Source organism: Pseudorasbora parva, chromosome 7, assembly GCF_024679245.1.
Source record: "Pseudorasbora parva isolate DD20220531a chromosome 7, ASM2467924v1, whole genome shotgun sequence".
NCBI classification, from domain to species: Eukaryota; Metazoa; Chordata; class Actinopteri; order Cypriniformes; family Gobionidae; genus Pseudorasbora; species Pseudorasbora parva.
This window is the reverse complement of record NC_090178.1, coordinates 34,834,444-34,861,359: the sequence shown is the minus strand read 5'-3', so window position 1 is coordinate 34,861,359 and position 26,916 is coordinate 34,834,444. Positions and strand designations below refer to the sequence as shown.

Genomic DNA, 26,916 nt, shown 5'->3' with positions numbered 1-26,916 from the left:
GGCCATAGATGAAGACTCGATACAGCCTTTGAAAAGACGGTTGGATGTTTGTGGTAGATGCAATAAACAGAAATGCTGTTCAGTATTAGTTTGTGTGGAAGGCTTTGTTGTATTTCATATTCCGTTGTTGTATTTCATATTCCATTGTTGTATTTCATTGTAGTAGTTTCATATATGCTCAAGTCTGATAGAGGCTTTCAGCAGACACTAGATGACATCTAGATGAGACTATGCTGAGAATCCCATCTACTGAAGATAGGGAGAGAGTGAAATGGAAGTGGTTGGCATAGTGATGCACATATTCCCACAGATGGCAAAAAGACCAGAGACCAGCTTCCCACCAACACACTCAACTGTAACCCTCAGACGTGCATCCAGGTTGTGTATGTGTGTTTGAGTGGCAAGCTGCGCCCACGTGACCCTCAAAGCAGAATCCAAGCGGATTCTGCCCACTGTGCCAGGAAAAACTGAAAGACTCATTCTTGGGGCCGGTTCACACAAAACGTTTTTGCTGTTAAAGATGCATGACACAGGTCAGTAAAACAAACAAAGTGCTAGATCTAGAGTAGGGGTTTTCAACCCTGTTCCTGGAGGCATAACTACAGTGCACATTTTGGCATTTTCTCCCTCATCTGACCCATATATTTCTGGTCATGGAGTTGCTACTAACGAGCTGATCAGTTGGATCAGGTGTGTTTGATTAGGAAAAGTCAAAAAATGTGTAGTGTTGAACAAGGTTGGGAAACACTGGTCTACAGACATGCTTTTTGGACTTCTCTTAAAGTTGCACTATGTAGTATTTTTGCAAAAACCACTAGGCCAGTGTTATATATTTTGTTCAGCTGAGTACTTACAATATCCCAAATGTTTCCAACTATTTGTAAATTGTGAGAAAATTGCTATTTTAACCAAGGACTTGGGACGTGTCAGCATAGCGTTTGTCAATTGCATCATATCTGTGTTGCACTCGGTTTTATTCTGCAGAAGCACTTTACTCTTAGCAGTGCAAACATATCACAGCAGCGCCGAGCGAACGCACAGATTAAACACACTTAAATGTATCTAATATGATAAACAGAGCTGCTTTGCCTTATAATCATGACCGTAAAACCGGAAGTGCGGGCGCCCGGCGACTGTGTCCCGTCCCGTCATAATAAAAGTCCCGGTGCTCGTGAGGCGGGTGTTTGTATAACAATCGCTTATACAAAAAGTTGTTAAGTTGCTAATCACATTAAAGGGTTAGCTCACCCAAAAATTAAAACTTGCCCATGATTTACTCACCCTCAAGCCATCTTGGGCGTATATGACTTTCTTCTTTCAGACAAATACAATCGTATATTAAATAATGTCCTGGATCTTCTAATCATTATAATGGCACTGAATAGAGGATCAGATTTTGAAGCCCAAAAAAGTGCATCCATCCATCCATCCATCATAAAAGATATTCACACGGCTTCAAGAGGTTAATAAAGGCCTTTTAAAGCGAAAGCGATGTGTTTGTGTTCACAAAATCTCCATATTTAAAACTTAAAAAACTAAAACTTTTTTTTTGCTCTATCCTCTGTGCTTCCAAGTTCGTTAATACATCATGCATCAGATCTGGGGTAACTCTTTCGCCATAAAACGATGTGTACAGCCATCTGTCAGAATCTACTTTAGCTTACACAGTTTTAGTTTTAAATATGGATATATTTCTTACAAAAACACATTGCGGCGATTCAGAATTATTAACCCGCCAGAGCTTTTATGATGTATGGATGCACTTTTTTGGGCTTCAAAATTGTATCCTCTATTCACTGCCATTATAAAGCTTGGAAGAGCCCGGACATTATTTAATATATTTCTGATTGTGTTCATCTGAAAGAAGAAAGTCATATACACGGCTTCATTTTTGGGTGAACTATCATTTTAAAAGGGAGGTGTAAATGCACCCAACAATATCCAATTATCAAGACTTGTTTCTCTACTGTATCACCTTAAAGAGAGCGCTTTAAGACTTTTTATCCCCTTTTTTCCACTTTAAATCCCTATTATCATTTTTAAAGGTGGTGTTTGTACAGACAGAAAACACACTGGAGATGCATTAAAAGGAAGTCAATGCAGTTCGTCTAAAAAAGTTCCAGATTCTTTCCAGATACAAAATAACAAAAAAAAACAAAAAAAACATAACATTTGCCAGAAATAAACGTGGCTTGTGGTTCTGTGGCAATATGAAAGCTCTGTCAGAGCACTCGCCTGCCCAAAACCAATATTGGCTTAACAGGACTGCCTGTTTTTGACTAATGATAGATGGGCGGAGTGTTTGGGAAAAATATCTAAATTTAAACATTTTACAGTGTCATATACTTTCTGGAATAGCTTTTTTTAAAACAGCCATGGTCATTGTTGAAAAACCATGGATATGTTTGAATATATTCCCTTGTTCAGTATATACACTGCTTGTGAGTTGGACATTTTCAGTACTATGCACTGAAACATCCACTCCCTAATTGCACACAGTTAAAAAAGAGCACACATTGGTTGCTCACTGTACTTACTAGAAATCAAATGATGTCCTCTCTATCAAGTCGTCAAAAGCAGTGGCTGAGTGTATATTTAATTATGGCACTATACTTTTTACACTATATAGTACAGTGAAGATGTATGAAAAACAAAATGGATGATAGCAGCACGACTTCAGTCATATGAGGATGTTGGTTAATAAATGCCAGCTGTGTTTTTAATGAACAACATTGTAACTGTGTCACAGGCAATTGAATCATCAGTGCCCCACTGTTTATTGTATCAAGATGCAGATGAAAATATATATGCATAAATAAAATCTAAATTTTAAGCTGTTGTATTGCATAGAGTGTGTTACGTTTTAGCTTTTATGTGGATCACATAAAAGGTTAGAACTAAAGCTGCTTATTCTGCCATCATTAATCATGTATTTCCAAACTGATAAGACACAAATTAAGATATTTTGAATGAAATCTGAGATATTTCTGTCCCTCCATTGAAAGTCTATTCACTCAAAACATTCATAAAGAGATTGTACAAGAAATCCATATGAACCGAGCAGTTTAATCTGAAGAGACGATTAGTTTATATAATTAAAAGATTAAATTTAGGCAATAGGTTTTTATTCCACATATACACTATCTTTACGTTTGCTGATCAATATTTATATGTGAATAAAAGCCTAAATTCAATCTGTTCATCATGTCTTTCCAATAGATTTTCACTCAACCACTTGATTCATATGGATTTATTTTACATCTTTATGAAAGTTTTGAATCATCTGAGTTTAGACTAGAGGAATGGAGGGACGGAAATCTCTCAGATTTCATTACAAATATTTGAATTTGTTTCTCACAGACAAATGTAGGTCTTATGGGTATGGAACGACATTTGTGAGTAATTGTTGATCGAATTTTCATTTTTGTCTTACCTATACCTTTAAATAATGCTGCGTTGTGAATAATAAAGTTTTTTTTTTTTAAAAGCTTCAAATAAAGTACATCATGTAACATTGCAGGACACTGCTGTCACTGCTTGAAATTTAATGTCAACTACCCACCTGCAGAATTCTGCAGAAAGATTTTCACTGAATTTCGTCATTCGCCAGAACACCTGTTATTCACATTCTACACATCCACTGGGCCAGGCATTTAGTTTATTTATTATTTTGGCTAATAATGGCTTAATAATGCTATCAATAAGGCAGAAAATGTACCACTAAAAAAGTGTGAGGCAGAGGATTGGACAGATTTACAGATAATACATTTTTTTATATAACACAAAGTTCTGCTGCAGATTACCTTGTCTGTAAACCATCGGGTCATGTAACATGACAATGAATGAAAGACAATTATGAACAGTTTTCTGGTCGTGCACTTGTGAATAAGTCGTGACTATACAGGCCATTCTTGCAGGACATCCCGCAAATGTGTCTGATCGTGAGACATTTGGATAAGACAAAAAGACAGAGACAGAGATGGCAATATCCTTGTCATCGTGGGGACATTTTTTTGGTGCCCATGAGGAAAACAGCTTAAACATACGTGATGTTTTATTTTGTTTTTGTTTTTTTGAGTTTCCAAAAAGGGGATAGAAGAGGATAGAATATACAGTTTGTACAGTATAAAAATCATGAATGTCCTGTCATTTGTGTGTGTTCATGTTTTTCTATCCCAGTGGGGATACCTGAATGCAGACTGACTCGGGGGGGGGGGACTCAAACTGAGGTCCCCATGAGGAAACAATCTTATAAATCACACAGAATGATTTATTCATTTATTGAATTTGAATGTAAAAATGTAGAGTTTTGTGTGATGGGTATGATTAGTGTAGAATGTACAGTTTGTACAGTACAAAAAACATTACATTTATATGTAGAGTCCTCAAAAAGATAGTAAACCATGTGTGTGAGTGTGCGTGTGTGTGTGTGGTTCTATGGAAGCAGGCCACCAGGATTGTGGCAGTGTGTGAGTATGCTGTCAAGGGCAAATAGTGCCCAAGGATCAGATGAACAGATTGTCCATGTGTGCTAGGGACATACTGCTTTTTAAATTGTTCATCCAAAAGGGAAATGTGACTCCACAAAGTCTCCGCTCAATATAAAAGCTCTTTCATGTGGTCAATCCACACGCTTTTCATTTTTGCTGGTAAATATTCTGAGTTTGCACACAAACAATCACACATGATCTTCCCTGCAGTCTGTTTACGCGGCGGCTGAGTTCACAGTTTGAAGCAACACATGGTTTGAAAAATGTAATTTGCAGTGTTGTTTCTTCCAGAGGAGGCGGTGGGAAATATCGATCGCCTCAAATGCACAGGCCCAGTTTTGTGCCCGAGTACATGCGGAGGTCATGAGAGGCCTGCGTGTTACATGTCCCCATAGGCTTCGGTTCTCCTCCTCTTCTCATTCTTTCTTTCTCTCCTCCAATCATCCATTCACAGCCCACAGTGGCATTAACACTCCCTAATCTCCCTGATTCCTGTGTGCTTTTCAGCCCACAGTCCCATTAGACTCCTCGGCCTGATTTCCCCGATGCATCTACAAGCCCTGCTAAGTAAACAGGGTGGATTTGGGAGGCCGTCTAAGCAGGTGTTAACTCTTGTTCTGCTCTGACTCCGCGTTGGCATGTGAACAATACCGGAGCCGTGGAGCCCGTGAACGCACACCAAAGGCCTTTCAGCGCCAGGGGATCTCCCTCCGGTCAGCCTCTCTGTGGACCGGGGAGGGGGCGGCGCTCTTTGGGGGTATTGTGTGGCCCCCTAAAGCACTGCACTCCATTCTGGAGTGGCCGGCGACATCATAAAGAGGGGCGGGATTAGGCGCGGCTGGCCCTTGCCCCGGAGTCTCTTGGGATTATGCCTTTATGGCAGAGGGCAGCAACAGATCAGCGCCAAAAGAGGCTAGAATCCCCGAGCCGACCACACAGGGCTTTGAGGACCGAAATGAGCGGCAAAGAAAATCCCCACGGCCCTTGTGTGTCACTTTTTGTCTTTATCTCAGTCTTAGGCTGAGCAGGGATTGTTGTGGTCTGGGTTGAGAACTCATACTCCGTGCCGCTCCCCTGATGGACGTGTTAAGCCTGTAAGTGCAGTCCCTACAGTCTCTGAGGATAAGAAAAACTCTTCCTGTCTTGACTTTTCAGCTCTCCTACCCAAAGATTATATCACGGCCGATATATATTTTTCTGCGTGGTATTCAGTTGATCGCAATTCCAGCTAATTCGACTTTGGGTCGAGATGACAATCGCCTAGTAGCCTTTGGCTTGGCTTGCTCAGTTGGGGAGAATACAATTTCAGTGCAAGTTATTCAACTAAATATCCAAATACAATTAATCAATTCGGTCTTAATTAAGTGTATAAACTATAATACTGATTTGCCAACATTGTCGCTATATGATAAATTAAAATAAGATGATAACATCACCGTTTTCTCCAGAACGACTGTACAGTCAAATCAGATTTTGTTGCAATATTGTCCTGTTTAACACCGTGAAGCTGCTTTAAAACAATTGTCATTGTAAAAGGACACTATATAAATAAAGTTGACTTGACTTAAATCATAAAAAAAATGGTCAATTCTGTTTCTATTGCAAAATTGCTTCTGCAGTGGCCACTGCAATTAGTATATAAATTGTGTGAAAATGAAGCACAGAGTTACATCTCGAAAAGGTGTTACAGAACAAGACAGAGCTATATTGATACGATTCATCTTCACACTAAATATATTTAAAGGATTCTGGAACTCAATGCAAAAGTTGTTTAATATAATATATTACAATTGTATGTTTACTATAATTAATATGTATAATATACTATTATGATTGACAGTTATTAGTTTGCTACTATAGGCTACCTGAGTGTGCTATAGGAGAATGCGATAAAAGAAGCTCTCGCAGTATTGGGATTTTTAGGCAGTCTGTGTGCATGAGTCCATTTCATTTCAAAATAATATCGTTTTGATAATAAACATTTTTAAAACAATACTTGAAAAATGTGTTTACATGGAATATTAATGGTTATTAATACTTATTAGCCTTAAATGCGATCCAATCATTACTCTTTTCTCTGTATTAAACAGCAATACAAAACAAAAATGTGATGACATTTCATAAAGTTTATAATATTCTACTGAAGAAAAAAAAACATCTTAACACATTGTCAAATGAACTAACAGTCAGTAACACCGATTTAAGTCTCACAGTTAGCTGTAAGATGTATGTTTGATTCACTAACTAGAATCGACTCAGTAGAGTATTTTTCTGGAATCAGACTTTTTATGGCTGCATTTACACTGCAGGTCTTGCAATTCACTATTCCGATTTGGTGACTATATCCGATTTTTTCATCATCTTTTACATCATCTTTTCAAAAGCGACCCTTATCCGATATTTGCATTTACACTGTACACTGGCGAAACAGCCCAAGATGTTCTTAACTGGTGAAAGGGAGTAAAAATGCACAATATGCAATGCAATGGACGTAGACAAAATGATTGCTCAATGTTTTGCTGTCTGCACTGTGCCACACATCTTTAAAGGTCAGAAAAACATTTCTCTCTTAAGGCGGAGAAAAAGAGGAGAGCCCTTGACAAGTTTTCACAACAAAACCCATCCAATTGCAACTCAAAACTGTGTTAAAGTAGCCCAAATCTGCATTAAAACCACGGACTTGGCAACACTGGCCCTTTATCGCAGTTCGTGTCCACCTGAGTTGACGCCATTCGCCTCCGTCCTTTTTTCAATGACGTATGACTCGCATTTACTGGGGAATATCCGATTTGTCCGCTTACATGGCAGACGCTAATACACGCATCCGAATCAGATCTTCGGATTTATTACTACATATGAGTGAGGCCTGAATCCGATCTGAGGATATCGGAATGCATCCGTTGTTTTACTGCTTACACGTTCACGTCATATCCGATCTGTGCCACATGAGAGGAAAAAATTGGATATGGGTCACTTGAACCATGCAGTGTAAATGGGGCCCTAGTGGTTCTCTCTTGAAGCCAATCCAAAGTAATGTAAGCTGCAATTCCTCAACTGGCCACTAGGGACAGGCTCCAGAAAGGAGCAAAATCTCATTGAGCCCCATGTTAAAATTCCCAACTTTACAGCAGAAAAAAAAAAAACCTCTTGTTTACAGCCTGGTACAAATTGTGGTTTTGGCCTATATGGCAAATTTTTGACCTTCATGACAACTGTGAGGGGGGTTATTTTTTTATATAACTCATTCGTTTACATTAGATAGACTTAAAGTTCTGCATAATTAAGGGTGTGGTTACTTTGAGTGACAGGTGGATAGCCATTTATCCGCCGTCTATAGTCATTGCGTCACCTAAACTCCGCCCACATCCCTCCTCTTTGCCCATTTTCTGTTATCTGGGAGTGCTAAAATATGCTAAACTTTCTTTTAGTTTAGTATGTAATATTTAGGTTAGGCTATAGTGTGGGAGCCGCTGCTGTGATGCTTCCAGTGTAATTACTCTCGTGCGTCTGCAGCTGCAGTCACGGTGTAAAGTGAAACCTACGTAGTTCGCTCAGCCATCAGGAAGTGAGTGCCTCTGATTGACCTCATTTTCCGCCGTTGAAGTCTATGAGGTCGCTCTGTCCATTTATTTTACTGTCTATGGTAGTTACGCTGACATGCAGCTCATGCACTGCTCACACTTGCGGTGTAAAACGGCCATTGCACATGGCCAAATTAGCCAGGATGTGATGAGCAGCGAGCAGGACTTTTTTTATTCTTATTTATTCTTATATTTTATTCTACTTTTATTTATTGAACCTTTTTTTTCTACCTTCATGCATTCTTGAATGTAGGTAAGCTTCATATTTTTTTTTTAAAAAAGCATAATTTTTAACGAAGTACTGAGAAAATTGTGGGATTGAAGTGCACTTGATAACATTCATTGTGGTTTTAGACACCACTATAATTGGCTGTCCCCTCAAATAGTGCCCTATTTAAGGGTATGGGAGCCGATTTCGGACATAGATGGTGTAGGTCGCTGCCATCAACACCCCCAAAGCTTGCTCTTCCTAGATTTATATGCTGTTTAAGTTTTGATGATCGTGTAAGATTTCATGTGCTGAACCAATGCTTCTATCACTTTGTTTCTGCTTTTTCACTTTTTTTTTGGACCCAGAGGTTCTGTTCTTTTTCAGAAGATGTGTAATAGCACCTAATAACAGCCAATAACATAGATTGTCCAGGTAATTCCGCCAATGGCGGTGAAGTGTGGTGTCATAAATGATAGAAAATTACGTCAATGGTGGGGAAAGAGTTAACTGTCATTGTTTGAAAAACAGTATGCGATTTAAAAGAATGGTGACTGAGGGATAGTTCATAACATTATGCCTAAACTCATATTTTTTGTTCCACATAAGAAGGTTATACAGGTTTGAAACAGCATAAGGGTAAATATGTGTTTTGTGTGTGTGAATTATCACTTTAAATATAGTTTTGTGGCATCACACCCTATTTTCAGTGTGGACCGATTTCTTGTTTCTAGAAATGCAGAGTTTTGGATTACAGAACTTTTCTGTTGTATCCTTAAGACCTATATACGCAACTGACCTCTAATGTGATTGTCTAATATCTAAAAAATGAATCAAGTTGTTGGATATGAATGTCTAAGCCAGTGATTCCCAACCACATTCCTGGAGGCCCACCAAAAGTGCACATTTTGCATGTCTCCTTTGTCTGACACACCCACATCAGAGTCACTACTAATGAGCTGATGACTTGAATCTGGTGTTTGATTGAGGAGACATGGGCCTCCAGGAACGTGGTTGGGAACTACTGATGCCATGATTCCTGAAAGACATTTGTTGCAGAGTTGTATGCATTATTCAACAAACTCTTGGTTTATGGGTTTGATTCCCAGGGAATACGCGTAAATGTGACCAAATGGTTACCTTGAATTCAATTACTTTAAATAAAAGTATCTGCCATATGTACATTTCAAAAAATCTTGAAAAAAAATCTAATTTTTCATATCATGTTCCCCTAAAAGTCTGAGCGAAACATATTGCACCTAATAATAAGTTCTGAAAAAAAATAAAAATAAGATAGATTCTCTAGACCACTGCTATTGACCATACATGGACAAACAGATTTGTAGTGCTAAGGCTTATGAAGGATATAGTTTCATATTTGCCAAAAGCAATAGAAGAGCAATATAAAAGTCTGAGAAACATTTGCGTGAAGGGAGAGTTTGGCTGCAAGCCCAGCTGTTCAATAATTCAGCCTGTTCTTTCGAACTGTTATATAGACGCAGGTACAGTCTTGTTCAAAATAATAGCAGTACAATGTGACTAACCAGAATAATCAAGGTTTTTAGTATATTTTTTATTGCTACGTGGCAAACAAGTTACCAGTAGGTTCAGTAGATTGTCAGAAAACAAACAAGACCCAGCATTCATGATATGCACGCTCTTAAGGCTGTGCAATTGGGCAATTAGTTGAAAGGGGTGTGTTCAAAAAAATAGCAGTGTCTACCTTTGACTGTACAAACTCAAAACTATTTTACACAAACATTTTTTTTTTCTGGGATTTAGCAATCCTGTGAATCACTAAACTAATATTTAGTTGTATGGCCACAGTTTTTTAAAACTGCTTGACATCTGTGTGGCATGGAGTCAACCAACTTGTGGCACCTCTCAGCTGTTATTCCACTCCATGATTCTTTAACAACATTCCACAATTCATTCACATTTCTTGGTTTTGCTTCAGAAACAGCATTTTTGATATCACCCCACAAGTTCTCAATTGGATTAAGGTCTGGAGATTGGGCTGGCCACTCCATAACATTAATTTTGTTGGTTTGGAACCAAGACTTTGCCCGTTTACTAGTGTGTTTTGGGTCATTGCCTTGTTGAAACAACCGTTTCAAGGGCATGTCCTCTTCAGCATAGGGCAACATGACCTCTTCAAGTATTTTAACATATGCAAACTGATCCATGATCCCTGGTATGCGATAAATAGGCCCAACACCATAGTAGGAGAAACATGCCCATATCATGATGCTTGCACCTCCATGCTTCACTGTCTTCACTGTGTACTGTGGCTTGAATTCAGAGTTTGGGGGTCGTCTCACAAACTGCCTGTGGCCCTTGGACCCAAAAAGAACAATTTTACTCTCATCAGTCCACAAAATGTTCCTCCATTTCTCTTTAGGCCAGTTGATGTGTTCTTTGGCAAATTGTAACCTCTTCTGCACATGCCTTTTTTTAACAGAGGGACTTTGCGGGGGATTCTTGAAAATAGATTAGCTTCACACAGACGTCTTCTAACTGTCACAGTACTTACAGGTAACTCCAGACTGTCTTTGATCATCCTGGAGGTGATCATTGGCTGAGCCTTTGCCATTCTGGTTATTCTTCTATCCATTTTGATGGTTGTCTTCCGTTTTCTTCCACGTCTCTCTGGTTTTGCTCTCCATTTTAAGGCATTGGAGATCATTTTAGCTGAACAGCCTATCATTTTTTTGCACCTCTTTATAGGTTTTCCCCTCTCTAATCAACTTTTTAATCAAAGTACGCTGTTCTTCTGAACAATGTCTTGAACGACCCATTTTCCTCAGCTTTCAAATGCATGTTCAACAAGTGTTGGCTTCATCCTTAAATAGGGGCCACCTGATTCACACCTGTTTCTTCACAAAATTGATGACCTCAGTGATTGAATGCCACACTGCTATTTTTTTGAACACACCCCTTTCAACTAATTCAACTAATTGCCCAATTGCACAGCCTTAAGAGCGTGCATATCATGAATGCTGGGTCTCATTTGTTTTCTGAGAATCTACTGAACCTACTGGTAACTTGTTTGCCACGTAGCAATAAAAAATATACTAAAAACCTTGATTATTCTGGTTAGTCACATTGTACTGCTATTATTTTGAACAAGACTGTATATTGACAATTTGAAAAGATTTTCTCATTAACTCTGCTATGTGTAGACCAGTGTGTAATTTTGTTTTAAATGTCAAAATAGTCTGTATATAATATACACTGCCCAGCCAAAAAATAAATAAATCGATGTTTGGATTTTAATAGGCATGAAGTCAATATTGGGAGTGATTATGATGTATCTAGCATTTTATTTGCAACAGTTCTTCTAACCTTAATTGATGGAGTGTGTAGCTTTTCATTTCTTAAACAACCATGTTAGAAGACACATCATGGCCATTGATTAATTGGCACACCTCTGAGTTCAGGGGCTGGTTTCATGAAAATCTTCTTTTGTTAATGTGCCGTTAATGTGTCATTAAAATCGTTATTTTAAAAGCCTGTCTCAAGATGCAGCTGTCTTTCCCATTCATTGGCACCCCGTCTATCTTGCGCTCTCTCTCTCTAGAGGGGATGCGTCCGATATCTGTGTGTGTTGTGCTGTCTCGCTAGTTCCAGCTTAAGTGAACGCATCATATACGTGTCAATGATTGAACGGTGTCACTTTAGAGGACTAGTCCACATTCGCGGTACTAGTTGTAATATATATTACATTTGGCTAGCTACTGTTATGTTGTAATGCTTAATATTTGAAACAACCCAATACATTTTAATCTTACATTTGGGTATTTAAGATGGGTTGGAGGTTATCCTAAATTAACACTGTTATTTACAATGTTTTTTAATATCATTATTTTTGGGAATATGAATACTTCTTAAATGTTATCTATAAAACAATCTTAAAGGTGTCATGAACTGGCTTTTTATATTTGTTATACTGTTGTCTGAGGTCAACTAATGATGTTAGTTTGGTTTTTACATTCAAAAACATTACAACCAATAAGTAATAGGCTATTTTCTACACTGGTTTTGAGGCTCTCTACACGCTGGGTTTTAGTGGGCGTGCAGCACTGGAGACTTGGAAGTAAAGGCCCACGGCTAGGATTGGATAATATTAGCATATTTAATGAGCATAAGCTACACTGTCAGTTCACAAGATAGAGAGAAGAGAATGAGGGAGAAGCGACAACCAAAAAGATTCTCTCGACCACAGGGCTCGTAAACATCTTTATCAAACAAACACAATAATTTATTTCTCATCGACACATAGCCCGCAAGATCGGACGCTATAAGCGCGAACACTAGAGAGAGAGAGGGAGAGAGAGAGAGAATAGCAGAACAAGAACGGAATATAATGAGATTCATCGGCCTGTCGGACTTTGCGAGGTCTGGCTCATACGTGTCTGAGTCCAGCGTGCTAAATGTATGCTCTGTTAGACACGTACACATAAGCAAAACGATCTATAACAATGCAATAACCATTACATATAAAAACGCGTTTTACTCACATAAGTGTGTTGCACCATTCCTGTCGGATCCAAATCCAGCATTGAGCGGAGATTTGTTTACAAACGAATCCGCAGTGAAATGAAGTGAACATGTCTTCCCCATGTGAGCTGGAACTTCATTAAAAATAAAGTTCAACCACACATTCCTAATATTAGGATCTGCAGGAAGGAATTGTATTCTTAAGAATGTTTCATGAATCCGTTAAATTCACTGAAAGTCAGGATGTGCTGGAGGAGACTTTACAAAGACTCTTGCATTGTCAAAACAAGATCTTGTTGGTCACTCTTGATTGATCACTCAATCAAGATGACTCCTGATGCAAAATCACAACATTTATTTCTATCAAGAGGTGCATCCATTTTTGGCCATCTATTTATCATAGTTTTTTTATGAATTGTTCCTGGGTTAGTGTTCAGATATCTGTGTTTCTCTCCCATAGCTGGCGTGTAATGACAGTGAGGTGTATGAGGAGGCCAGTCACAGTGTGTCTCTGCTGGCTCAGCTGTATGGAGGAGAGGGTGCAGACCGCCTGCAGCCGGAGGAGCTGCTCAGCCTGGCACATGCACTGCAGATGCACACTGAGCCCAGACAGCAGAAACTGCTGCTCCGCGTGTTGAAACGATTGGTGAGTGCATGAGAAATCTGATCTGAGACCAGCTGAGCTGTACTCATGAATGCAGTGTGAATGATTTATAACAAGTTGCAGTAAAAGCGAACAGTACATTTTTGCTGTATATAGTGAATATGGGTAAAGTGTGACATTGGATATGATTTAAAATATATTGAAGTGTATTTTAAGCAGCTAAATATTTACACATACATATTTAGCTCTTAAATTCTGATTTTATTTATAAAATGGGACCTGTTATGCTTTTTTTATTTTACTGTTCCTTTAGTGTATAATATAGCTGTTTGGGCATGTACACAATCTGCAAAGTTACATTACAAAGGGGCCCAGGGGCGGCCTGGCCATCTGGAGCACCAAGAGTTTCCCAGTGTTCCGGTGTGAATATATAAAGAATATTCCTTCAGCATGCTTTAAGCGGTAGACCAGTCACAACCCATCGGCGCAGGCTACATAATAAATCATGTAAAGAACAAAAGTAGAGAACAAAATTGTTAACCTGTAAATGAGCATAGTAGGGACCCTTTTAGTAGTTGAACATTAACGCTAAGCAGAAGAATAAAAAAGACTAAAAAGTTAATTAAAGTTCAAAAGAAAGGCCCTAAGTCTTATTATTTTATGTTTTTATTATTTATTTATATATACACCTTGTCACCTTTAAGGAGTGATAAGAATAGTAGCCTAATACAGAGCTTAAAAGAGCTAAGTAAAAGCTTAAAGGGTTAGTTGACCCAAAAATGTATGACATGAAATGTATGCATGCTTCATGCTTCAAAAATGTTCATAAAGGGATCGTTAAACGAATCAGTTTCAATTTTAGCGGCTTAGTCCAAATTTTCTGAAGAGACTTAACTGCTTTATAGTATTACGAACAGATTGAATATAGACTTTTATTCAAATATAAACATTGATCAGTGAACATAAACAGCTCAATTGAACCTGCTTGACGTGCAAGAATGAACCTCATTGGTTCTTGAGGAAGCTCAAACGTGATGCGTAACACAAGAATGAACCTCATTGGTTCTTGAGGAAGCTTAAACGTGATGCGTAACACAAGAATGAACCTCAAACGTAGGGCGTAACACAAGAATGAACCTCATTGGTTCTTGAGGAAGCTTAAACGTGATGCGTAACACAAGAATGAACCTCAAACGTAGGGCGTAACACAAGAATGAACCTCATTGGTTCTTGAGGAAGCTCAAACGTGATGCGTAACACAAGAATGAACCTCATTGGTTCTTGAGGAAGCTCAAACTTAGGGTGTAACACAAGAATGAACCTCATTGGTTCTTGAGGAAGCTCAAACATGATGCGTAACACAGGAATGAACCTCATTGGTTCTTGAGGAAGCTCAAATGTGGTGCGTAACACAAGAATGAACCTCATTGGTTCTTGAGGAAGCTCAAACGTGATGCGTAACACAAGAATGAACCTCATTGGTTCTTGAGGAAGCTCAAACGTAGGGCGTAACACAAGAACGAACCTCATTGGTTCTTGAGGAAGATCAAACGTAGGGCGTAACACAAGAATGAACCTCATTGGTTCTTGAGGAAGCTCAAATGTGGTGCGTAACACAAGAATGAACCTCATTGGTTCTTGAGGAAGCTCAAACGTGCTGCATAACACAAGAATGAACCTCATTGGTTCTTGAGGAAGCTCAAATGTGGTGCGTAACACAAGAATGAACCTCATTGGTTCTTGAGGAAGCTCAAATGTGGTGCGTAACACAAGAATGAACCTCATTGGTTCTTGAGGAAGCTCAAACGTGCTGCATAACACAAGAATGAACCTCATTGGTTCTTGAGGAAGCTCAAAGGTGGTGCGTAACACAAGAATGAACCTCATTGGTTCTTGAGGAAGCTCAAACGTGCTGCATAACATAAGAATGAACCTCATTGGTTCTTGAGGAAGCTCAAATGTGGTGCGTAACACAAGAATGAACCTCATTGGTTCTTGAGGAAGCTCAAATGTGGTGCGTAACACAAGAATGAACCTCATTGGTTCTTGAGGAAGCTCAAACGTGCTGCATAACACAAGAATGAACCTCATTGGTTCTTGAGGAAGCTCAAACGTGCTGCATAACACAAGAATGAACCTCATTGGTTCTTGAGGAAGCTCAAATGTGGTGCGTAACACAAGAATGAACCTCATTGGTTCTTGAAGAAGCTCAAATGTGGTGCGTAACACAAGAATGAACCTCATTGGTTCTTGAGGAAGCTCAAACGTGCTGCATAACATAAGAATGAACCTCATTGGTTCTTGAGGAAGCTCAAACGTAGGCTGTAACACAAGAATGAACCTCATTGGTTCTTGCTAAAGCTCAAACTTGCTGTGTAACACGAATAAACATCTGTTTCTCACACATCAAGCGAACATGCTTGATTTTTCATTTAACTGATGTGTGAGCTGAATGTTTTTATGTGAATAGATCCTAAATTAAATGTGTTCATCATATAAAGTGATCGCATCTCTTCAGAAAATTGAGACTAAACCACTCAATTCATATGGATTCGTTTTATGATCTCTTTTTGAAGCATCAAAGTGGTAGTTGCATGGACTGTCTATGGAGGGACAGAAAGCTCTCAGATTTCATAAAAAACATCTTCATTTGTGTTTTGAAGATGAACGAAAGTCTTACGGGTTTGGAACGACACAAGGATGAGTAATTAATGAATGAGTGAGCTATTCCTTTCTCTTTCTGTGTGACTGGAGGAGGAACAAGCAGGGAGTTTTTTTTATTATGATTATTATTTTATTTATTTATTTTAAATTCTGGTGCTGTCAGTCAGCGTGGCAGCTCAATATGTGATGTGTCTGTGTGTGGCAGATCGAACCCTCTCTTTAATATTGGATAGTTAGTGTGGTGGGAGGGCATGAACTGTGCTTCCTGTGCAGTATACACTTCTTGAGGTTGTTGAGAGGTTGGTTACAGCCATACAGAACGAGGAGGACAGCACCCAGACCCTCATGACTGTTGATGTCTTCTTGCCTTCTTGTTTTTCTGTATGTGAATGTATTAGCCGATCATTAGGTCCTTTACGCATTGAAGTCTTAAAGGTACAGTAGCAAAATCAGCCTGTTTAATTCCACTCTCTCACTTTCTTGATCCTCTCATCTGCATGTATTTGTTGATTAGGAGGACTGTCCAAAATATAAATCATCAGTCTGGATGAAAATAACACAGCAGGGATGTTTACATTCATCACATTAGTATTGACTCCGTGAAAGTCAGCGTGTCATTGATCATTCTTATTTATGATGGGCGAGACCATGATGACTGATTTTTCAATCAGGATTAATCCCAGGATCCTTTTCGTTATCCATGTTTTCAACAATTTGCCTCGATTAGCTATAAACATTTATTTTATAATTTGCAAGGCAGAGAGGATTTACATAATCATGCCAAGATGTGATTATTTCATTTGCACTGAGTAGTCAAAGTCAACATTTAATAAAAATGTACTCTTAAGTGTTCCTGATTGTATCATGAATGATTCATCAGTGTACCCCCACCCCCCACCACCACCACCCCAAAAGAAAAAAGACTTTCTATTGAAACTCTCCTAAAAATTCAACCGCCTGCTTCGCCTCTGAAACATCCATTTCCGTGGCTGTGCACACCTAATTTTCAGCATCTCCTGTCCAATTTCCTATCACAATCATTTTGACTCCCCCCGTTATCCATAGCAATATCCAAAAGCCCCATGATTTCATGATTTACTGGATAAAAAAATCTAATTAATTCCACTAAAATATATTTTTTTAACTTTGCATGGCTAGGAAAATGTATTTTTATTATGTTAAAAATGCCCTTTGAGTTAAAAGAATTTATTAATTATTTTATTTTCATCTTTAAGTCATCGTAAGGCCCCCTTTATATCCAACTTGCAAGGGAAATGGATATCCTATTTCACACAGAAATGGGTGGTAATGCTGTTTCATGATGACTTTAAACTGTCATCATATCAATAATTATATATATATATATATATATATATATATATATATATATATATATATATATATATATATATATATATATATATATATATATATATAGCTCATTCTTTTGATGAGCATACATGAGTATTATCCAATATCCAGGAAAGGTGTAGATAAGCGTGCGTGTGCGCATGTGTGGGCAGGTTTGGAAAACGTTGTAAAACTTGTGGATTTGTTATTGTGTGCAAATCCATGGGCTTCCTCTGCTCATAATGTGTGTGTGCGTGTGTTTGTAGTATGTGCCTCTTGCCCAGCCTGTGGTTGAGTCATCAGCATTTCTGATGACTTCATCTGTGCTGAAACACTGCAGATATTTTGATAGGAGCTGTTGGCTTTGGCAAACTCCAGAGAGAAGAGTAACCTCATCCAAACAAATCACTCACACATTGCCCAGCCACGAACTCAGACTGACACTTCAGGGACACTCAAGCACTCGTATGAAAAATAAACTCCAATTCCTATGAGCTTCTGTGGATAAAATTGCTCTCTGTTTTTCTTGTTCTTTTTTTTTCCTTTTTTGCTGAAATGGCAACACTTTCCAATAAAGGAAAAGTTAACTAAGGCAAACAGCGTTCCTACAGTCCATGGAAAACCTTGATTTATTTCAAAATGATCTCTAAAGAATTACTTTAATAATAAACTTTCATAGGTTTCGGTTCAGTACAGAAACAATTAAAATAACAATAATAAACATAGCTTTTTATCGGTAGCAATTTTTATTTTTATTTTTTTAAGGTAGCAAGCTGCAAGGGAGCAAGCATGGAAGGGAACATTAGATCAAGTGCGAAAATTAATTAAGTGATCTGAAGCCGTATATTTCCATAATTTTCATACACTTTATGAAGTAGACATTCCATTCAGAAGTATGGGCAGTTGTTAGTATTTGATTTGAATTAGAAACTACATAAAAAGCATGTGTGTTATAGCTCACCACTGCAACAGAAATTGAGAATCTAATCATTTTTATTTATAATTAAAACTCTTTCTGTTTTTTTTTTGAAGAGACACTGCCCCTCTTTCCTCCTTATTGACAGCCTACATTTATAATAATAGCTTTGATTAATGATGAAAAAGGTTTAAAAATCATGACTCTTTGGATTGTTTTTCCTGCCGTCGAGCCACAGGCGTTCATTGAATGACCCATCTGGTTTGCGATTACAGACACAAACTTATTGTATTTTACTTTTACAATGAGCATAATAATTACAACAAAAATAAAAATAGAGAGAGAGGACGCAGTGTTCACAATGAACAGTCAAGTAAAACACACACCGCCCATACCAACGCGTTATGGCAACGACATTTCAGACAGATACATAAAAGATAAACGCGACTTTTCCGCCATTTGTTACTGTTTTGCACATGTTGTTATATTAATTATAATTCCAATTCTGTTTTATTGCCCACAATATTATCGATGATTGTTGAAAGGGGCACTTTTGATTAATTTTCAAAAAGGGCAGAGGCTCCAACCCACAAAGCCTCCCCTCTGCACTTCCCTGGTGTGCGTAACGTTATGTGCCCTGTCACAAAATGCGGTGAAATCTCCGACATGACATTAATAGTTAGATTAAGGTGTGTACATGTCTCCGATAATGCGACTAAAATAGGCATACTCCACGTCTTAATCCGATTTATGTGTAGTTAGATTATGACTTTAATCAGATTAAGGTAATTAGAAATCGCTGTCTACATGGTAGCCTCTTAATCAGAGTATTGTCTTAATCAGATTAATATCGGAGTATTGTTGTCCATGTAAACGTAGTCAGTGTGACGTCACCCCCAAAGACGTCATGGAGAGAGAGCAGAGCATCCAGAATAAATATCAGTAATTTTAAATCATGAGATTCAACCAAAGTTGTTTCTCCACAGCCAGCACAGATGCCATTGAACGGCTAATAAAACAGGACATGTGTCCAGAGAGACAAATCTGTGGCTTGCTGCTGCTCGCCCTAATACAGGTCCTTCAGTAGGTTGGTCTGGGTATGCCTGCAACAATGCCCCAGCCTAACTCGACGCCATTTAGATTTTAACCACCAAGGATGGTTTAACTCTGTATGGCTTGGTGGGTGGCATAAGAACCTTTAAGGACGATGCCAACGCAGGAGAGAGATAATTGGCAAGTGTCTCTTCAACCCTTAGTATCTCTACAGCCATGTTAATTTATTCCCACAATCGATGAATAGTTTGATAGGGATGGACCAAAGACATAGGCTTAGTCCAGGATCTCGACACCTTAGTATGAGAATCCGGAAAGATAGGTAGACTCTAAGGTGGAGGCTGTGATTTATTTGGCAGGAAGCACTCGTCTAGGATACTCTTGCAATGTGTTTCCTGCTTTTCACAAGACCAACCTGGTACAACACGGAGTATACCAACACAGTTATCATTTTTGAGAGAAAAAGTGAAGGTGAATGCATATACAAACTTCGAAGTTCATAATAAAGTTCTCCATTTAGTAAACAAATTCAACTCAAGCGCTCTTTGGTGACATGAGTGAATACATTACTCGTTGATCATCTGCCCATCATCGTATAAAGCCCGCCCTGACAATTTGATTGGTCCGAACAGCTCTGGTTTGAGCATAGTCGCTCCACAACGCGTCAAGTTCAGACCGAACTTCCCGACCTCAAATGTTGTGGGTGGGGCTAATTTTGGCTGGCATCCAGGCTAGTTTATCCATGTTGTGTGCACAAAATAAAACAGTTAAAATGGAAAATGCGCTAATAAAACTTTTTTTGTTGTTGTTGTTTGTTTGTTTTTTCAGTCAGTGACTGAAACTTGCGATTTCTGCCTAGAATTATTTATATATATATATATATATATATATATATATATATATATATATATATATATATATATATATATATATATATATATATATATATATATATATATATATATATATATATATATATATATATATAAATAATCCGTAAATATATTATTATTTAATAACAAAATTCGAAATGGTCGACAGCCAGATTGGCGGACAGGGTTTATTGATCAAACTGTGCAGAAATGATAAGCAAACGTACATTTCTTGTATACTTTAACCAATATGTGGTCCTGTGCTGAAACTGCTCATGTAACCCGTTGTCATAACACACACCAAATTTGGTCTGAATATGCTAAAGTGTGGTGAAGACATAAACTCACATCCATTTTAGCATGCTGTTTTGTGAATTTGTTCGAAAATGGTTAGAATTATGAACTTGAATTACATAAAATGTTGTTGCCATGGTCCAACGATGATCCAATACATATTTGGAAAATGGAGCTGTTGTCTAGGAGAAACTCAAAAAAGGTTGTTTTGTTTTTTGTTTTTTGTTTTCCTGAAAATTCAATATCACAGACCAATTTTCAAATGATGAAGAAGAAAAAAATAATGAATACAGGTGCTTATGCACCTTTGCTACATAGCCTGCTACATGTAGTAGCCTACTAAATGCTGCTTTGACATATTAGTAATAAAGATATTATAAAATTATATCCAGTGATCACAAACAAATGAATTGGTCTGTGTATGTGTGGGAACCAGGACATCAGAAAGTTTGCAGAAAAATCACTGCAGGGGTTTGTTGCCACACTGCCAAATGTTTTTGTCTGTCATGTCGGTATCCCTTCATTGATTGCATCAGTTTCCCCCCTCCTGATAAGAACTGGATCTGTTCCTCTTACTGCAAACAAACCTCAAGCTGCTCTGAGCTTCAGATGAGGAATACTGTCTAGACAGTAAGATAAATAGTTTTTAGTTAAGGTAATGTTACTAGTCTTTGGAATGGCGATGTCAGAAAGACACCAGCACAGCATCTCGCTCTCATACAATTACACAGTTCTACAGGAAGGTGAACTACTGGAAGCGCAATTGTGTTTGCAGATGAAGACTGTAACAAAGATCTTATATATCATTGTGATTTTTATATTAGAGCAGTGGCCTAGGGCTGATAACTCATCAACACGTTTCTTTCAGACATTCAAGTATGAATCTAGGGAGGTCACACCTTGAATAAGAAGTGTGTGTTATTCAGGGAAATGGAAGGTTTCAGGCACAATACAGTCATTGTACACTAATTTTCAAACGTTTGGGGTCGGTAAGTTTGTTTTTGAAAGAAGTCTCTTATGCTCACCAAGGCAACATTTGTTTGATCAAAAATATGGTAAAAAGTGTGAAATATAATTATAATTTAGAACAAATTTTCTATTTTAATATTTTGTTAAATGTACTAAAATCATCCCATAGAAATCATTCTAATATTAAACATAATATTATCTAATGCTCACATTTCTCATTATTTTCAATGATTAATATTTTTGTGGAATCCATGATACTTTTTTATTTTATATATATATATATATATATATATATATATATATATATATATATATATATATATATATATATATATATATATATATATATATATACACACACTTTACTCTTTGATAACATTTGTGTATGTCTATAGAGCACTTTTTGCTGAGTTACAATAGAAAATTTGCTAATATTTGGTCTTGTGAATTTGCCGCATTGACCAACAGAAATCGTTTTGATTTGCAAGCAACTTTCTTGTGAGCTGTGCTTCATACATAACTACACTATTGACAATAGACCTTTTTTGCCCATGAAATACAGCTGACATTTTAAAAATTTCACCTGAAATCACAGGTTTGCAAACAAATTCCTTTAATATTCTGTCATCCTTGATTAAAAGCACAATTAACTCATTGAAATGAATGAAATCATTGTCTGTAGCGTAATGGCCACGTTTAGAAAGTGTTTTCCTACTTCATAATGTAAATGACATTGGTTAGTAGTAATAGTGAAATAGGCTGCCGTCTCTCAGAACATTGTCTAAACAAATTTGTTCTGAATAAACTAAAGTGCTCTACCAATCTGTCACACCCTTCTACCTTTTCCTAATCACCAAACACCTTTTTTTCCTATTTCATCATCCTCAGTGTAATGTGCGCTTCAGTGTTTTCTATGCTTGTGTGAAAGCCCCCCCCCCCTCTCTTTCTCTGTTGAACATCCACCCCCGTTTCTGCCCCCCTAGGATCTTCTCCCTCCATCAAGAGCTATTATAGGCCTCATTAGTGTCATAGAGCCAGATCACAACACTTCTGTTGTTTTAACACTGTCTCTCCCTTTATCTGTCTGTCTCTTACTGTCTCTACCTGTCTCTATCTCTCTCATCCTGGATTTATAGGAAGATGTAAATATTTGTATTTTATTTTTTATTTTAGGTGTGGTAGAGAGGACTGTATTTTTGTAAGCAATTGAACTGGTGGTTGATAGAACAAGTTTCGTCTTAAGCTAATTTTGTTAAATGTTGGACTGTGTACAAATGTGTCAGATGGACATCTTTGACTATGCATTGCATCTTCATGTTGTTTCACCATTTATAAGTGGGAGAAGAATAGTTAGATGTATAAGATTTAATCTCAGCATGCAAACTGTTGCATTCCATTCCGTTGTGCTTTGTCTAGCTGATTTTTGAGCCCGAAACAGGGTCTGCCCCAAACTAATTGTCACTGTATACAGTATGTCTAGTTTCTATCCCAACACTAACAAATCAGACTGCAAGGGACCGCACAAAATAAAACCATCATCAATCACAATATCAAAAGTTATGTTGAAATAAAGTCACACAATAATTTTGATGTGTTGCCATGATCGATCATTGGATGGCACCTCAGAGTACTTATGCCCACCTCTATTTGTGTGTGTTTGTATGCAATGAAGCATGTCTGTAGTTTTTGTGTTTTTTAAATTGTCCTCTTTGATTTATGACTTGCTGTCCCTGTCCTAATTACACACGGGCTCTGTCACTGCAGTGCTAATGGAAGGAAATGACCTGGTCACATTACTGCCCTCATCTGCTGTCTGCCTTCCAAGACTATACTGGAGATAAATCACCCCGTCGGGCGTTTCTTACACACACACATACACTCTCCTGGCATCCCTCTGATGTGTTGCTGTATGCGTGGTATTTTATTGTCATGTCTGATTCTACCTAATGATTCAGTCTCTAGAGAATACTGCTCTGCTCTGATCCACATTGAGCATGAGTAATTAGCTTCCTTCTCACAGGCAAATGACACTGTTTGTTCCTTCATAACCTCCTGCTTTTTGATATAGCTGCTTTATTTGTGAATCTGTAGGAGTCTTATCATTGACGTTTTATATTACAGCCAATTAGTTACATTTAGCACAAAGTTCTGATTGGTTTTGATTGGTAAGGCAAACATCATTATCATTACATCATTACCATTATAGCGCTTGTGATATTGCTACGAGTAATAACTCAATTGTTGACAAGATTCGTTTTTTTTTTCCTGGAGAACAATAAAAGCCATATCTGTGGACCAGAAAACTGCTGCATTTTAAATAAGTTTCATACCTCCAATGTAACCTAGGGGTTAGGGCACATGCGCCATCATATTGGGTCATGGTTCTCCTGTGGTCAGTAAGCTTTCTGCATCTTTTGCAGATCCTGTTTCTTGTTCTCTGCCCACTATCCTGTTAATATTAAGTGGCAAAAAACCCAACACATGATTCTCATCATGATTTTAGTCTCCCCTACTGTGGCGAGCCCTACAAGGACACAAGTGTGGCTGCTGTTCTACATTCTCAATCAGTTCACCGAGTTGTCGGTGAGATCGAAAGGGGCGAACGAGGAGACAACTAGAGACGGAGAAGGGACGGACGTAGGGAGACATTCCCGGAGATGCACATCACACAATGCTCTCAGGATAGCAGAATGTGGCAGCGTGTATCGAATGCATGAATAATGCAGAGGAAGGAGCAGGACAGTGGTACTAGCAGACGCTCGCTCGCACACAAACACATGCACACACTTTTGCACGGCAAGCTCCCACTCCTGGGACTCAGAGGCGTGCTCATTAGCTCTGCTGTGGCCACCCCTGCAGACTGGAGCCCCTCACAGCATGACAGTAGCAACAATGGCCTCGTCGCTCAGCCCAGCTGCAGCATGAAAGAGTATTGACCCAGGTACGGTGCCTCGGGCCACCGGCCTCCGCTCACAAACACACATTTGCACACTCCTCCATGGGCAAAACTTGTTTTTCGAAAGATGAACCGTCAGTGCTGGATACCGTGCTGCTGGTTACAGACGAAGGTGTGAGCTGAATTATCGATGAGGTTGGGAACAGAAAGGAGGAGTGACTTTGCTGTGATTGACAATTCTCCTGTACAGTTATTGGTGATCATCTTTCTTGCAGTGCTTCATTTGTTACTTGTGGGGCTGTTATGTTTATGTTAAAACTGCCCTACCCCAGAGGCAGATCTTTCAAGGTTTCCTGGAGGTGAAGGGAGTTTCATCACCTAACCACCGGGATGCCTCAGGGTCCAGTGTTGGGCCCCCTCCTCTTCTTGAAATACACTGCTTCTCTTGGCCAAATCATTGAAACACTCGGCTTCTCCAATCACTTTGCATCATACTTCGCAGCTCCTGGTCCAGGTTTTTGTCATCTCCAAACTGGAATCCTGCAATGATTTGTAATCTGGATTTCCTAATCAAACAATGGCTAGCTAATCCCTGATGATCAAGGCATCATATCTTCAGTTGTCTTTGGTGATTGGAGGGTGGGAGGGTGTCTTGTGTCTAGTCTTTGAGGGTCCATGTAACAGTCCATTGTCCTATCAATATAAAATCAGGAGTTTACAGCTGAACTTTGTTGAAAACTAGTGGATCTTACTCCACTATAATATGAACGTGTTACCAGTCCTTACAACAATTGTACTGTTGTTTCTCGTTGACCTTGTCCTAGTTTGGCTTTGTAGGGTATAGCATTGTCAATGTCATGTTCCATTTCTACCGCCACAGCAAAGCCAAAAGTGTATTATTTTCCATCTCTCCCCCTCTCTCTCTATCCATTTTTATCTGTCCTCTATCCCATCTGTACTATCTGCGCTGCATGGTGTCTGCAGTAAAAAAAACAATGCTCTCCAGCTTTCTGTTATCAGCATAGATCTGCATTATCTCTCACAATTATCAGCTCCAGAAACAGCACACGCATTGGGATTTGAGTTCTGGCACGCTGCATGCTGCACAGTTGCATAAAAAGTTTTTTAATGCCTGAGGTTTCACTCCAGCTCAGGTGCGCAAGGTTTTAGTTTTTTGGGGGAGTTTGAGGTGGTGTTAGAATCTCCAGTAAATTAAGTTTAAATATTAAAGATTTTTGAAAAACAATCAGGACCAGACATCTTCAGCTAAGTGAACTCCTCAGATTGAACAGGTTATCACATCAAGAGAGATGTCAAATTCAGTGTAATATCATGAACCCACCATACACTGATCAGGCATAACATTATGACCTAGTCCTAATATTGTGTCGGCCTCTCTTTTGTTGCCAAACAGCCCTGAGCCGTCGAGGTATGGACTCCACTAGACCCCTTAAGGTGTGTTATGGTATCTGGCACCTAGATGTTAGCAGCAAATCCTTTAAGTAAGTTGTTAGGTTGGGCCGCTATGCACCGGACTTGTTTGTTCAGCACATCCCACAGATGCTCGATTGGATTGCGATATGGGGAATTTGGGGGCCAAGTCAACACCTCAAATTTGCTGTTGTGCTCCTCAAACCATTTCTGAACCATTTTTACTTTGTGGAAGGGGGCATTATCCTGCTAAAAGAGGACATGGCCACCAGGGAATAACGTTATCTGAAGTCAATTATATTCGGGTGGCGATATCAGGGGAAAAAAACACTGGAAACTGTTTGTCTCCGTCTAAAATGTCTGTCTCTCTCAAAGTAATAAGTACATTATTTCTCAAATATAGTTTGAACACCATACACGGTTATGCATCCTAATACTTAGCATTGCAAACAACACTAAGCTTATCTGTCAGAGATTTGATGCCAATAACCTAATTCCTCTAACTTTGTCAAATCCAAATATTTGTTCTTCCTCAAAAGTGTTCATAAATCAACCTGGTACATTAAATGCAACTAAATGCTTTCAAGTTTTGTGTAAAATGTGCATTAGGTCAGTAAAAGCGATATTGGGTGGTATCTAGATGTGCCATCCGAGACTGAGACTATGTGGTAAAAGAGGCTAATCTGTCTTCTCTACAAAATTCTCTCTTTGAAAATGTCAAATTTAAATTGGATTGAACTAGATCGGGTAACATTATTATATATAAGGCTCTAACACGCTAGTTCCATTAAGAGGTGCAAGGCTCCAAATAAATGACACATTCTACACATATCCTTTCAATCATCACCCTTTCCTTCCGCTTTCCGCACCATACAGCGAGACGGGTCGACACTCTGCTGTCTTCAGAACATCCAGTATGATGAAAGAGTGATGAACCGAAGACGGTTTGACGTAAACCTGTGCGAGCATGGATTATTCAATGGGACAAATTTGTGATGGTTGGATGTTTTATGAATCCGACTGCTTTCAGTACCTGTGCAAAAAAAAAAAAAGCTTTATATTTATGCAAATGATGCAAATTAATTTAC

The 26,916-nt window shown here is 38.5% G+C and overlaps 1 protein-coding gene across 3 annotated transcripts in view; it reads left to right on the top strand.

Moving 5' to 3' along the window:
• The window catches only part of ulk4 (unc-51 like kinase 4), a 283,773-nt gene that overhangs the window by 228,858 nt on the left and 27,999 nt on the right, over positions 1-26,916 (top strand). For all 3 annotated transcript variants that reach the window (XM_067449187.1, XM_067449185.1, XM_067449186.1), the window contains one exon: positions 13,240-13,425. In XM_067449187.1, the coding sequence (XP_067305288.1) occupies positions 13,240-13,425 (186 nt within the window). The remainder of the gene's footprint in view (positions 1-13,239; positions 13,426-26,916) is intronic.